This window comes from Solanum stenotomum, chromosome 10 (assembly GCF_019186545.1).
Source record: "Solanum stenotomum isolate F172 chromosome 10, ASM1918654v1, whole genome shotgun sequence".
NCBI lineage: Eukaryota > Viridiplantae > Streptophyta > Magnoliopsida > Solanales > Solanaceae > Solanum > Solanum stenotomum.
The window spans coordinates 13,400,422-13,416,351 of NC_064291.1; the positions used below are offsets into that span (position 1 = coordinate 13,400,422).

At 35.6% G+C, this 15,930-nt stretch overlaps 1 protein-coding gene across 2 annotated transcripts; it reads right to left on the minus strand.

Moving 5' to 3' along the window:
• Positions 1 to 368: 368 nt before the first annotated feature.
• On the minus strand, positions 369 to 15,573 carry LOC125842472 (ornithine aminotransferase, mitochondrial-like). Of its 2 annotated transcripts, XM_049521772.1 has the most exons (10): positions 15,238 to 15,573; positions 9,187 to 9,295; positions 7,574 to 7,804; positions 6,976 to 7,135; positions 6,806 to 6,861; positions 6,358 to 6,510; positions 6,150 to 6,247; positions 5,262 to 5,342; positions 4,691 to 4,924; positions 369 to 739 (listed from the first exon to the last, which is right to left on the minus strand). In XM_049521772.1, the coding sequence occupies exons 1-10, from the start codon at positions 15,372 to 15,374 to the stop codon at positions 589 to 591; spliced, it is 1,410 nt and encodes a 469-aa protein (XP_049377729.1). In that variant the 5' UTR covers positions 15,375 to 15,573; the 3' UTR covers positions 369 to 588. The 2 variants fall into 2 exon arrangements, with proteins under 2 accessions (XP_049377729.1, XP_049377730.1); XM_049521773.1 differs by lacking the exon at positions 9,187 to 9,295.
• Positions 15,574 to 15,930: the final 357 nt, after the last annotated feature.

Genomic DNA, 15,930 nt, shown 5'->3' on the forward strand with positions numbered 1-15,930 from the left:
GTATTTAAGAATCCGCATTTTCATAAAATTTCTATAAACACTATTTTCATTCGACAATAATTTTTTAAAATATGTATGTATCAGTAAACAAAAGTAGGCTACAATTTCTTGACAAAACAAATAAACTAAGACCGATAATATTTGCAACCATAGACAATGTTGGGCTCATATAAACTAAGTTATTGAAAGGTCTAAAATTAATTAAGTTAATTAAATTAATATTGTATATCCAAACACTACTTTATATACAGAGAGAGAGAGAGTAAAAAAAGGTAATATCAACTTATGTGTTTTACAACTTCATACTATAACAGTTATCGCAGTAAGCTTTGATTAGCATATACATAAGAGCTAAGATGACAAGGTACTCAAAGAAGAGACAACTTTATTTGCATTTCTTGGTATCCAAGAACTCACATATATTAGTTCGGTTCTGATTTCTATCATAAATCAGATATCTGTAGTATTGCAATGACACTTCCTACGATGTCGTAAAGATGAGTATATGGATTGATAAGAAACGAATAGTGTGGAAAAAGAAGGCAGGGCGTACTGCTATCTATGGAAGCTACCTCTAATTTAAATATCTTATGAAGAGCCATATAAGTCACGGCCACACCGGTCACATACATTGGAGGTAGCATGGGAGACTCTTGCTGGCTTCTCTTTCTGCATCTTTGGTAGATCATGTACTAAAACATCATGCAGGGCATTAGAGCCTTCCTGAAGCTCCTCCAAACTGTGAACACAGCAAAAACAGAATTGAGTCACACATATATCAGGTTGTAGTAAGCACAAAAACTCTAAGATTTACATCTTAAGATTGACTTAATGAACCGAGCCTACTTGCTATCTTCCTATAGGAATATCCCCTTGTCTATTTAGATGTTCTCCTTACCCTATCCATAGAAAAGAGGACCAGCTATTTGAAGATATTTGGGAATTGAATGAGGGGTAAAATAGTGAGATAGACTGAAATGGAAAAGAAGTGATGACGTTGAACTTGTGGTTCCTCGACCACAGTAAAAGATTGCAGTGCCAAGACAAAACAAATGGTTACAAATGTATTGCTTCTCTATGTTTCTTGATCATTTTTCCACAATGGCTTGCCTTGCTATGCTCTTCGAGGCAATTTAAAATTTGAAACCAATTAAAACACACAACAGCACTTCAGTGGCATCAAAAACAGCAAGTAAGCTAAGTTAGATAGAGATCCTAAAACTAAGTCATATAAGAAGAGATTCAGAAAGGCACGAACGTGTAACACATATTAGTAAGTGTTGAGAGTTTGGCAATAAAGATGCATTAAATCTAGACAAAAAAATTAATAAATGCCAAGTGGATGATAATAATTTTCAAATGGGGAACATTTGCCTAGTGATTTCCTGTTCACTAAGTGATGGGGATAGCTTCATAGATGTCTGAATTTGAATTTGTATAGTAGAAAATCCAATGAACTTCTGGGTTCTCTACATAGAAAAGGCATAAAGAGTAACATTTTGAAACTTACGGTATAAAATCTTCTTACAACAGTACAGATATGACAATCCATTTGCAACAACCACTAACGAGAATAAAAAAAAGGCTACATCATGCAGAAAGTTGTGAGAGGAGCAACGAGTGATTAGTACTGCTGTTATGTACAGCTGTGACGTTCCATTAAGGGGTGAAACTAAAACAGCATATCTCAACTGAATTGGGAGCAAATATCATGAACTTGACAACAATAGGAGCAACTACTACATGACTCTGCAGTACATCCGAACATATTTTGTGGCCTCATAGTTACATAATTCTATTTTTACTTACCTGAAAAAGCATACATAGTGTAGTTTCCCTCCATTACTAGTGTAATCACATCATCTTGTAACTACCTTATTAAAACAGAATATTTCAAAATATTCCAAATGAGTGAAAAACCACATAACTACCACCATCTTGTCGTACCACCTCCATAAAAAACCTTCACAGACTATAATACTTCAAAATTTTCCAAATGTGGAGAGTAAAATTATTAATTACAACCAGTGTTATTAAAAGAAAAAAGCACAAAAAAAAACTCTATGATTCGTTGGGGATTTAAGCGCAAATAGAGTGTGGGCTTTAACGAGGAAAAAAAAGGCACAAAGGGAGAAAAAATACAGTCATTTTTGTTTAGTCCAAGACTAAGGGCCGGTTTGGTTATGCAATATGGTATCATGATATGGAATCATGATGTGATATCATAATATGAAATTATGAGATGAAATTGAAGTTTTGTTTGGACATGTGATATGAAATTTTTGTGTTGTATATGTAAAACTATTAAAATAGCCTCAATTGTTTATTCAATCTTACGCTTACCAAATAAACAAAAAATTATAAAATCGCATAATAAATTATTACAAAGCTATTTGTTCTCCACTTAAGTAACAGTTTCATCTAACTTTAATTCATCAAACTATAATTCAATTAAAAAAATTGAACATAAATTGTAGTGTACTAGTCTTTAATATTATCCTCCCACATAGTACGAACAATTTTCTCACGTTGAACTTGCATTTCTCGATCATGTGACTGAGAAGACGAATCAGCATTGTTACTTTGAGTTGTAATAAATACAAAACGGTATAAGTAATAAATTAGGTGTTTGAGTAAATGAAGAGACCAAATTTATTACTCAACAATTGGTTGGTGTGAGTTAAAGTGACTATATGTTGGTGAGAATAATATATTTTATGTCAGTGAGAATAATAAATTTCAAAAAGTAATGATGTGATTATAAATTTTATTTATATATGAAATAAATGGTTAGTAGATGTAAATGTGGGGTTGTTTTAACAAAATATAAACTTGTGGATCAATTTTTGTATTAAATATGATATAGAATTCCCATATCATGGTTTTTGGAGAATATGAAATTAGCGTTCCATCTCACGATTCCATATCGTGATATGGTATCGCATGGCCAAACAACTACTAACAAGTATAAGCATGAATGACAAATATATGAATAAAGAAATTGAATTTTTTTTACGATAAAGTGAAATATCAAATGTTTAGTATCGGTTCTTTAGAAGAGGCACATTGGCAAGGGAAAGTGTGCCTTAGAACCTTGATGACGATACTGAAGCGCATATTAAACAAGGTGAAGCGCTCAACACGTTTTGATCCTCCCTTTAGGGATTAAGCATGCTTTAACCGTGCCTAACAACACTGATTACAACTTCCACACTAAAATGAGAAGACCACTAATCATTAGATATAGGATTTGGGTTGTATGAGATGGATTTTGTTGGGGAAACAATTGCAAAAACTTTCTAAATGAATAATTTGAGTTCTTGTGTCAAGTTTTACCACTAATGCAAAATCAACAACAAACTTCCATAACAACTAATAATGGAAAATCAATTGTCAAATATAAATATTTCCATCATGGTGGACCACAAAATTGAGAAATCAGTGAATGTTTCATAACACTCCCCTTGGATGTCCATAGATAATGTGCCTCGTTAAAACCTTACTAGGAAAAATCTTAGTGAAGGAAAACAAAATATACATATCTTGTAATACGCATTGCTTGCCGCATTGTTTAAAATTTTGCCAGGAAAATCTATTGGGAAAAAATTTTGGCCAAGAAAAAGAGTACAAATAAGTTGACATTGAGAAGTATTTGCATTTCATAATTTCAAGTAGAATGCCGAGTTCTATTAGGGGTTGAAAGTTGCAATTTGATTTTATTTCAAGAAACATTAACGATTTTACATTACTTTCAATTGAAAAGGAAGGATACGATTATCCTGGAAAAGAAAGAAAAACGACAGGGAAATTAACATATTCTATGATACAAGTGCAGAAAGAAAGTCTAATCATACGAATGATAACTCTTATAATTGCCATAGCTACATGGTCCTAAAAATTTCTCATGCTCTTCCAGCTGATAAAAAATTTCATATATTTAAGTTTTAGAAGGATATGAATTTTCACTTTTAGCAAGCCAATAGCACAATGTTCTACAAACACCCGCAAGGACATTAGAAAGAGTTAGGAGCTACTTCCATATAATGTAGCTGTTAGAATGGGTAAAAGCATTGGTTGGGAATGGACTGGTAGTCTCTTTATATGGACTTGGACAATCCTCCCCTCATGATCTAGCTTTTGGGGTTGAGTTAGGCCCAATCTTTACATGGTATCAGAGCCAGGTCTATCCTCGTTTGGGCTTTCGGTCCACACTCCAGTTGAGCTTGGGCATGAGGGGGGGTGTTAGAGTGGGTTAAAGTCCCGCATTGGTTGGGGAATGGACTGGTGGTCTTTTTATATGGACTTGGGCAATCCTCCCCTCATGAGCTAACTTTTGGGGTAGAGTTAGGCCCAGGTGTCATATCTTTACAGTTGCTAACTCAGTGAAATTGAGAGAAATTTCTACCTTCTCCTCCAACTAAAAGGAATGGTGAAAAGAATGATTAACTATGTAGAGACACTATAAAAGATAATTAAAGCGGGAATATTGAAGGTGAAGAAAATTTGTCTACAAGTTATAGCCGGAATCATTCTCCTACCGTAAAAAGAAAAGGAAAGAGAGAATTAATTATTCTACTGATTCTCAGATGATCACTAGCTAGGTTCATCTTCTCACAAGAAATGGTATTCAGATCTCCAGTAAAAAGGGGTAAAATTAAGCAACTATAAGATTTAAGAAAAAAAGGCATACCTCATTGACAGCGGGGGCGTCAAGCGTATTATAGAATCATGAGTTGGCTTAGCAAGAATGCCTCTCTCCTTCAGTTTCATACATATATCATAAGCTGTCGCAGGTAATAAGGATTTGCTATTAAGCTCCACAGCATTGAATAGGCCTTTCCCTCGAACTTCCTTTATGAAATGAGGAAATTGCCGCTGAATCTTTATCAGCTGATGTCTAAGTTGTTCTCCCATTTGAGCAGATCTATTATCAAAGATACCATTTGTACAGATTGTGATATCAAAAGTTGCTCATTATCAAGAAATGTGAATGCAGGATCTAACAGGTGATTAATATATAAGAGATTTATGAAAAGACCACAAAACTACTATCAATGTAGCCCAGAAATATAAGTGTAGCCCACTTATGAGCAGAGGAATTATTCCCCGTATGGTGAGCATTTCATGTTAAATATCTTAAGTTTGATGTGATTTCTGAAACATCCCTACCCTTCCCCACAACATCCTACCCTATGGGCAGGGGCAGATCAGTGTACAATATATGCAACAAAACATCTGGTGTGAAGCAAGGAATTTGATACCTCTCTGCAAGTCCTTCATCTCTAATCACATCTAAAGATGCAATTGCAACTGCACTGGCCAATGGATTCCCCCCAAAAGTGCTAATGTGTTTGAAAAGAAAAAAGATACGTATCATGAAACAGAGACAAATCAATGTAAAGAAATAGAAAACACACACATAGTCGTGGCTGCAGTGAACTGTGGTAGGGGTATAGCAAGTTCAAAACCTCTGTTATAAGCCCAATTCAAATCAACTTAAAATTACTAGGGTTTACCTCACACAGAGCAGGAGTTCAAATTTAACATACTTTTTCTTCAAATACATCTACTGAATAGTAGAGCCGGAACATAATATGGTTTTAGTTTGTAAAATCTTTTCACCTCAAAATCGGAGCCATTGGAAGGTCAAAGCTGGTAGTCCACATTGCTAGCTGGTGTTTTGACTAGCTATGATTACTAGTATAACTATATAGGAAAGAAACTGGACATCAATACTGAAAAGAATTAGAATAAAATCTTTGTCATGTTCTACAATGAAGAAGAATTACAAGCAATTGTTACCCTGATAGCCTTGATCCTTGACTAAACTATCACTAATCCTACTCCTTCAGGTTCTAGTATCTTTTCCATTCTTTTATCCCCTTTACAAACCATTAAAGCACCATAAAGTGTTGATTTTAAAGAATTTTTATCCATTAACATGCACACCATCATTTTATTAATTTTTGAGCAACATGCAAGGCATCATTTATATATACAAAAAAAAAACACTGTGTAAGTCAAATAATTTGAGAAATATGGAACCCATAACTTGCTCTTTCCAAAGCAACAAACTCTATCTAAAATCAACTGCAAGTCAAATAAATTAACAAACAGTTACAAGAACTTCTCATTTAGCAATTTGCAACCTTCCATGCTCTCCAGCCTGAATGCAAAGCATAACATCTTTATCTGCAAGCACAGCACTCACAGGCAAGACTCCACCACCTAATGCTTTTCCCAATATCTGCACAGCATATTTTTAAAATTTAGGAGCATGACCACAAAGACACAAGCGAGTACCATATGTTCAAACAAATTTAATTGTCTTCTTATAAGAACTAATAACTATCTTACAACAACATCTGGACGAACTTCTTCCCAATCACAAGCCAGCAATCGACCAGAGCGTGCCAAGCCACTTTGTATTTCATCAGCAATCATCAAAATATTGTACTTTGAGCAAAGATTTCTAACAGCCTTCAGGTAACCTTCCGGGGGAATTATAACCTGCAGAGGAAGGAAAATATTGTGTGGTAACATAATAAGCACAGATAATTTTTCCATCCGGACAAGTGACAATAACCTCAGTGACAATATCTTCCTGCATGCACTGCCCTTTCCAGGTGGTATGAGCAAAACATTAAAAATAAATGGCCATGGAAAAGACTGAAAATACCAGGCTGAGGTCGGTAGCTCACACTCCAAGCAAATATTTGTAAATTTCTAGTTATAACATATTAGATATGATCATAGACACACTATATATTTCTATATGGTCATTTCGGTTGAAGAATACACATACCCCAGCCTCTCCTTGAATTGGTTCAAACAAAAAGCCAGCTATCTGATCTCCTTTTTCTGAAAACCATAAAATAGTGAAAAATAATGAGCTTCAACTACTATGTCTGCAATTAGGAAGAATGTATTTGACTACCATTACTTTGCCAAGATAGATCCATCACCTTTACGTACCTTTGAATAATTTTTCAAGGGTAACAGAATCTCCAAAATCGACTTTAAGTTGCCCAGGTAATAGGGGCCAAAAACCACGAGTAGCTTCATTGTCACAACTCATGGAGATTGCAGCCAACGTCCGACCATGGAAGCAGCCACAGCATGAGACAATGAGAGCCTGCAAATGACAAAAATAATATATCAGAAAAGTCTAGACAGACATCCAGGTCAATCTTAGTAAAGAGGATATGGCCTTTCATGGTGTCGTTAGGAAACTTTGAGGTGGAGTTCAATTATGTATGACTGGAAACTTAGAGTTGACTTGAATTTCAAAGTAGGAATACACACACAAAACTGGATGCAGCAGGTTCAGGATTCAACTTTTCGTAACATTTACATCACAACCAGAAACTTTTGTAAGACTCCGAATAACTTAATAGGGGAAAGGAAATTGTTTTTCACATATGTATTTTAAGAGATCTATCTCTAACTTAATTTGCTACCCATGTAATTAGGAAAACTGTTAAAGTTTGACTTCCTGACAAAAACCGAATGCATGAAGTAGTAAGGTATATTTTCCTCTCAAAAAGAAAGTAGTAAGGTATATTTTCTTTACCTCATTTTTCGGTATTCTCTTCTTCATGTAACCCCATTTCCTTGCCAGCTTAAGGGCTGTTTCTACCCCTTCTGCACCAGTGTTCATAGGTAGCAGCATATCATATCCAAACATGCTGGTTATACGTTCTGCAAATACTGGAAACCTATTGTTATAGAAGGCACGAGAACTGAGAGTGAGCATTTGAGCCTGTTCTGCTAATACTTTCATGATCTTTGGATGACAATGTCCCTGAAAATAAAATTGAACTTTAATTCAGTATGAAAATCTTACATAGTACTTCTCTATTTTAATCTGTGACCTGAAAATATTTCATACACTTGTCAAAATATAATCCTCCACTTCTGCAATGTTTCAAGAATATAAATCCATTTAGTAATTGAAAACTAAACCATCGTGTAATGAATACTTTATCAAAGTAACATTTTGATACTATAACAATTAACAAATATTAGATCAAGTCAAATTGCATTTTCAACCTCTGTGCTTAGATGAAAGGGGTGTGGAAAATGAGTATCACCAAAGGTAGCTTTCTTTAGATAATCTAAAGAGGATGATCACTTCATTACTTCTGTCAAATGTGTGCAAGAACGTAGGAAACAACCGTAAACCTACTTTTCCATTGTGATACAGCTATGGAGATGTAGAAAATGTCTATGGAAGCTTTTGAAATGCAAAGAGTGATGTCTAGAGAAGTCCATTAATGCTTACATGTGGAGGGTCTGTAGAGACCCAAAGGCATTCAGGAAAATGCAGTACAATTGCCTCATTTGCATGATATGGAAAAGTAGAAAGAGATATACAGGAGGTGTCTTGAAGTACAAGCTAGTGCCTTGTGTATAGGGTAAATTATAGTTCTTTGAGCATTTATTTTTCTGGTGCATACAGAGAAATATGAATGTTAGACACGCTTATGAAATTCTGGAAGCTCTGAAGCCTGATTTTTGAAAACCTTACATTTAGTACCCTATTTGTGTGGTTACAACAATTTGAGAAAGGTATTAGTTAACGACAAATGAACCTGATAAAGTGTAAATGTTACCAACTACTTTACTAGTTTCTTTTAGTAAGACAAGTTGACTGCTTTATCTCTGTGCCAAGACAATAATGTCAAATTTATTAGGTGGAGTAAATCATTGGTAATGTGAACCTAACAAAGTGGATACATGAAACTAAGAGTCCCGAAGAGCATTCCTACACTATCGTGAGGACATAAAATGTACATCTTGGTTGGTAATATGAACCTGACAAAGCGGATAAATAAAACCAAGTGCCCTGAACTGCATGTCCTATACTGTCGTGAGTATATAAAATGTACATCCTGGTTGGTAATATGAAACCTAACAAAGCAGATAAATGAAACCAAGAGCCCTGAACTGCACATCCTACAAAGTAGTGAGTGTATAAAATGTACATCCTGGTGACATAGCATTGGAAGAATGGACACTACACTTCCCTTCAACTTTTCGAATGAATAACAGGATCTATGGGAGTTGTGCAAGTGTATGCTAGAAGACCGATAAAGAATAGTACAAAGTTGACTCTACCTACTTTAGGAAATAGTCAAAAACAAATACCAAGGTGTTCCAATAATTGTTCTTCTCTCTTTTTACCTGATTGACAGCAGAATAAGCTGAGAGGAAATCAAGATATTTTTTCCCTTCTGGATCCCAGACAGATGAACCCTTAGCTTTAGAAAAAACGATAGGAATCGGATGGTAACTGCAATTCAGTCAAAAGAATCAGTATTTCCAACGCTATACCACCCATATAAGTTCTATTTTTTTCATTAAATAACAAAAGAATTAACATGCTTGAGCTGTCACATTAGAAAACATTCACAAGAAAGAATATTTTTTCAAATATTAGCTGCAAAACTTGTGCTACTTCCATAAAGTGCTAATCATAGTCTACACACCTCCTGAGCAACAAAACTACACAGTTGCTCCATATATGCCTCTTCTTCAAGATCCTCATGAAGAAAAACATTTTTTATATCCAATTGGTAAAGAGGCCAATGGCGAACAACAACCATGGATAAGAAGTTATGGACTGAAGCAATCTTAGCCACAGACAAGCCTTTCGACAGTCAAAATTTGTCCGTCGGGGCCAACCTTCACGGTATATACCCAACGACAATCAACTGGAGTTAAAGGAACAAGCTCTCAAGTACCACTAGAGTGTAAAGCAAACATATCCCCAATCATAGCTTGTTGCCAGCTTAGATGACAAAGAGCTTCACCTTAGGAATGGAAACAGATGATAGAGGAACGAGCTCCCAAGTACCACTGGAGTGTAAGGCAGACACCTCCTCAATCATAGCTTGATGAGAAAGAGTTTCAAGTGTAGTCTTAGGGATGAAAACAGATAATAGTGATGAAGCAAAGGCAGTATGGGCTAGTGACAAATGATGATAGCTCAAACAAGTATATTTAGGTAGAGGATTATGAATAAAACAAATACATTTTCCGGTGGCAATGAAAGAACTTTGTGTAGACAAATCCGCAACCAGTAGGTAATGACTGCTCATCTGGACCAAACAAGGAGCATGGATGATGATGATAAGTCGATTAGTGGTGGAGGTGGAGTTGAAAAAGATGGAATTGTAGAAGGTGAAGGGGAAGGGTGGAAGGATCAACTATGAGAGAATCCCCAAAAAATGGAACTAGTAGAATCTCAAAAATGCCCAGATGTTCAGCAAAACAAAATGTGAAGTATGTCTGACCTTCAAAGAAAGTAACATCAACTAACATAAGGTATCATTGGAGGTCAGGTGAGAACTATCGAATCCCTTTTGTAACCTTGAATAACCGAGAAAGACACACTTAAGAGCACGAGGAGCCAATTTGTGTTATCCTGGGGTGAGGATATGGACAAAGTATGTCCTCTCAACGACACGTGGTGGAAGAGAAAACAAGGTCAATTAAGAAAACAAAATAGAGTGTGGAATCTAATTTTGAATAAGGCATAGAGTTAATCAGATAACACAATGCAAGTACTACATCCCAAAAAACGCAATGGAACATTTACTTGTATGAGTAGGTACATGCAGTCTCAACAATACACCTATTTTTCCTTTTTGCGACCCCATTTTATTCTGCAATGTAAGGACAAGATGCCCAACGGAGAAGAATACCATGGGAAGACATAAATTGTTGAATTTGAGATGATAAACATTCACGTGCATTATCATTGCGAAAAGTGCAACTAGAAACACCTAATTGATCTTATATTTCCACACAAAAAAGTATAAGTATGATGAAAAATTCATAACGATCTTTCATTAAGAAAATCTAAGTACACTTGCAGTAACCATCAACGAAACTAACAAAATACTTAAAACCCAATGTGGAACTAACTCTACTAGGACCCCAAAATATAAAAATGAACTAAATGAAGAAAAGACTATGCACGACTCTTGAGACTACATGGAAAATTAGTTTGGGTGTGCTTCCCAATTGACACAACTCACAGTCTAATTTAGACAATTTTAACAAGCTCAGTACCCCATCTTTTGATGTTCGGATAAACTATGATGTCTCAATTGTTTGTGGATCAAATCTGGAGAACCAGATACCAAACATATTGTAGTGGGTCTGGGAGGGTTAAGATAATAAAGTCCATCAGATTCACGTCCTTAGCCAATCATCCTTTATGTACTAAGGTCATGTACAATAAAGAAGTCACTAAAGAATGAGACAACAATTTAAGGCTTTAGCCAAATGACAGATTGACATAAGGCTAAAGGGACAACTGGGGACAAAAAGAATATTATTCAGAGCCAAGGAAGGTAAGCGATTGGCTTGACTGGCTCTATTTGTCATGGTCTACGAATCATTAGCTAATGTAACAGTAGGGACGGACCGAGGATAAATAATATTAGACAATAACGATTTGTTACTAGAAATGTATTCAGAAGTGCCTGAATACATGGCCCATTGACCAAGTGTGATGGACTGTGAGATACAAGCAGCAAGATTACAGGTTTGAGCAACGAAATCTATTAATGGAGATATATACTTACTCGCTACTCACTTGATACCACCGAAAGTCATCGTATTCTACCTTAGATAAGAGAAAAGTGGATTGATTGGATTACAAGTGGATTCAGACTAAGCAACAACGAGTATTCTTTTCTCTTTTTATTGAAATAGGTAACTTTACAACATGAGTGTTCTTTAATTTACCATGTAGAGAGTAGTACACATCACGGACATATCAATTTGTTACAATGGCTACACCACATTGATGTTTCCCAGATCAAGCTCCAGGTCGATTTTCAGGCTGAGATGCTAGAACAGAAAAGTCTGCAGGTGTTACCAAATGACTAGACAACAAAGGTGGTGCAATCAGACATGGAAATCGAGCAAACAAGTCATCCACAACATGATTTGTGGCGCTAGCCAAAATTAGATCTCGTATGGAGTCAAGATTAAATGGAAATCCAACAAGTGTAACAACTAAAAAACACCTTCTCACGTGGCTTCAATTGTTTTAAACACTTCATTAGTGGGCATTAGCTCATTAAATTCTTGTATAACTACCTAATCCTATCCAAGATTAGTAGACATATCTGAATCATGTTTTAAGGTTACTCAACCAAGAAATTACATTATAAAAGCGAGAGATGTCATTTGTTTACAGCCCACGAGCTTCATCTCAAATTAAGAAGAAAATTTGGAATGGTCGGGACAACGACATTGATTTCGAATCTCTAGATTTCCAATCAACCTTCCCCCATTCGCCCTTATCTTTTTCATCAATGTCTTTAGCCTGCTTAACCAAGTTACCTGGACACATTGTCCCTTGCACCATATCTGAACAGAGGAAGACCAAGATAAGTAGTTTGCACTACCTATCAAGGGTTATGTGGTGATCGAGTGATTTGGGATGCTGGAAACCATATGTTTAGAACCACATATATCTTAACCGAGTGACATTTTTCTTAAAGCAATTGCCGAAAAATAGACTTCCCTCACCGAAGGTGGTTGGAAAATAGTATAGCAAGTATATATCCGCTCGGAATCACTAGGCGACCCTACTGGATAAAAAATCATCAAAAAATCACCGAAAACTACAAAAACTAGGTAGTCTCCGCAAAAAATCAATAGATTTGATTGCCAGAAAGTGATTGAAACTAGGTGAAATTTGAATGCATAGTGTCGGAAAAAACAGGTAATCATATCTAGAAAAAGAGTCTAACCAGAAAGTGGCCTAAATTGTGCTCACGCACCAATGTGCAGACAAATCTCATCGAATTCTGCCCTGATCTTACCAGCGTGTGGGGCGTTAGATGTAGACGGAGTAGTGTTATCAAAAGCAAAAAGGGCAAAAAAGATCTAAGGTTCGTTCGGGCTTTAAGCGAAAATAGAGCGTGAGCTTTAATAAAAGAGGTGCAAAGGGAGAAAAATACAAATGTATAATTTAGTCCAAGACTAATAATTATAAACATGAATGACAAATATATGAACAAAGAATTTGAGAAGAAATTATGATAAAGTAAAATATCAATTGTTAAAAGTCGCCTCTTGAGAAGAGGCTCGTTGGCAAGGAAAAGTATGTCTTAGAACCTTGATGACAACACTAAAGCACACATTAAGGAAGGAAAGACGCTCAATATGTTTTGAGCCTCACTTCAAGGCTTAAGCACTCCTTTGACAACACTGCGACAGAGATGGCCGGATTAGCTCTCACCGGAGTCCGATTCTCATGGTGGGTGTTGGTTTGATTGCAACACTTATGGATACGAGATTCTCTTTAAACAAACGTGAGTTTGCCGAAAAAAATCTTCAATTCCGAAATTTTCTTTTCCTCTATGTTGTTGGCCTTTACGGGGCTCTGATACCATGTGAACGGAAGAGAAAATGAGAGGCACTCAATTTGATCATTCCCTCAAGCTATTGAGGTTTAAATAACAATGTTTGCATGTCCTAAAAAGAAAGGAAATCAATACCTAATTACAATATGAGTAAATTAAGCTACCTACTATATTTACATATATTCTAGATTTTTTACAAGTATTCTAACCATCCCTAGTTTGCTCGTTTGTATACGTGATGATATAGTGAATAAGTCCTCTCCACCATGGACATGGGTTTCTTATCGACCAAACCGCATAAATTGTGCACCTCTTTTATTTGCATTAGTTACCGTCATTATTGACTTACTTATTTAAGTACACACTACCCAAATTCCTGATCCTAACAAAAGCAAACATTTGTACCTGCTACATCAGAACTCATAAATGAGTCGATCCAAAAGATAAGTGGTTCGGAAGCCACATGAATCCTACATCCAAATATTGCATGAGACAAAGCAGACATTTCCCATAGTTCAACTTTCTTACAAGGATCCGTTTGACTAAGTTCTAGTCATGGAAGCACTCCTAGATGGAAAAGCCATTTGCAAGAAAGGAGCAAGAAATCTGAGATATGATCACTCATTAAGTGCACAATTAATAGGACATCCTTCTCCCACTAAAAGCACGAGCAGTTGACCACAAAGTTAATGCATCTTACTTTTTTGCTTTTCAATACAGCAGATAGCCTCCTATAATAAATCTCATTGAAAATATCAGCAGCAGTATGACCGCGTAATAAGAACAAACCACTTATATATTGTCAACCCCTTGGTGTCCTAATTTCCCTATCCCTGAATAGAGAGGTGATGGACCGGATGGGATCACTCGAAATCTTTCTCATCTCCAGTTACAAGATCCAAGTCATTAAGATTTTGTGAAATCTCACAATTCAACAAGGCCTTAGCTTCACAGAACTAAGAACTCAGTCCAAGAAGCATTGCTATACTTCATTCTTCTTCTTTATGAATAGCCCACTCCTAATGATACTCACTCCGGCGGCATGTTGGTCAATGTAGAAGTGCACTGAAGCACACTAGGATTAAGATAATTAATTCTTTGTGCCTGTGAATTAAATGCCTTAAAGTTCAACTAAATGACTACTGATCTACTAGCTTGCATTAGTACTTGCAGTTTGGCAACTTCTACTATACCTATCCATGGTAAGTAGCACTTCAAGGACTTGGGAGTACCTATTGACTGACGACTGTGCCGTACATTAGACTAAGCTCAGAATTACAGGACATACACAATTGATGCATTAGGAATGTGAAGCACCTATAACAATATATGCAAGATGCAGAAGGGAACAACAATGACAAATTAACATTAAATAACTTCCCTATCCCAACTAAAACACACTCTACGAGTTGTTAAACAGGGACAAACACCAAAATCAACTCTTAAGAAGAGTGACAGAGCTACAGTTCCGTTAACCTGTTCCGGAAGTTTTTGGCCCAAACTCATTTGTGTTAAGAAATTCAGTAAATACATATAAGCAATTTATGCACAACCCAGTAAATTGGCTTCTCTAGAAAATACACAAGCCATAATCAAAATTTTAGCTCAAACTATGCTTAAGAACCTTAAAACAAAAGCTAACTCCAATAGGATGGCAAGCAGAGACTAACGGATGATGTCAAGCATACTTTCATTTCAATCACCTAAATCAGTTTCAATTTGTTTGTTGGGATTTGACCTGGCGGTTTAAGAAAGTAAAAGAACACACTCTTACAGAAAACGGATTTGGAAGTTAAAGAAAAAAATCAATAGTGACCAAGATAAGGAAAAAGGACAAATGACTTACTTGTGGGCACTGCACTCGGACTCGAGGTTGATGAGGTTTTGAGAAGGGGAAGATGGGTTGCCTTCAGGAAGAGCACTAAAACTTGGTCCCATGCAATTTCTTCTCAACATACACTGTAAAGGTCTCTTCATCGCCATTGTTAACCAGAATTCAGAAACAAATTACCCCCTCTCTTCAATGAATTCACACACAAGCTCAAATTATAAACCCAGAAATGCAAAAGACCAAATCAATAAGAATCCAATACTGAACCAAGTACAAATATGAACCCTCTCAGTATACGTGTATATCTTGAATTGTGTTCTGCACCAGCCCCCTCGATTGCTTCAATTCATCGTTTTCCTTTCTTTTGTTTTCTTGCGTCACGTATTCTGCCACTGCAAATTGTAGCTCGTCCAATAATAGTTTTTTACTATACTATTTTGGTATTGTTTTATAATACTTTTTTACTTTACAAGATAATTTTATACTCAATTTTTAATTTATCCTTATCATTAATTATATATAGTTATTCCTATTATATTTTTTAAAATATTATATATATTATATTTAAAGAATGATATAATACAATTAGTCTTTTATTTATAATCTTTTAAAAAGTGTGTAAAATCAAAAGTGAATAACTATTATTAAATAAAGGGAATATTTTTAGTATTATTAAAGGTATTTAAACATCCATATAATTAAAATGTT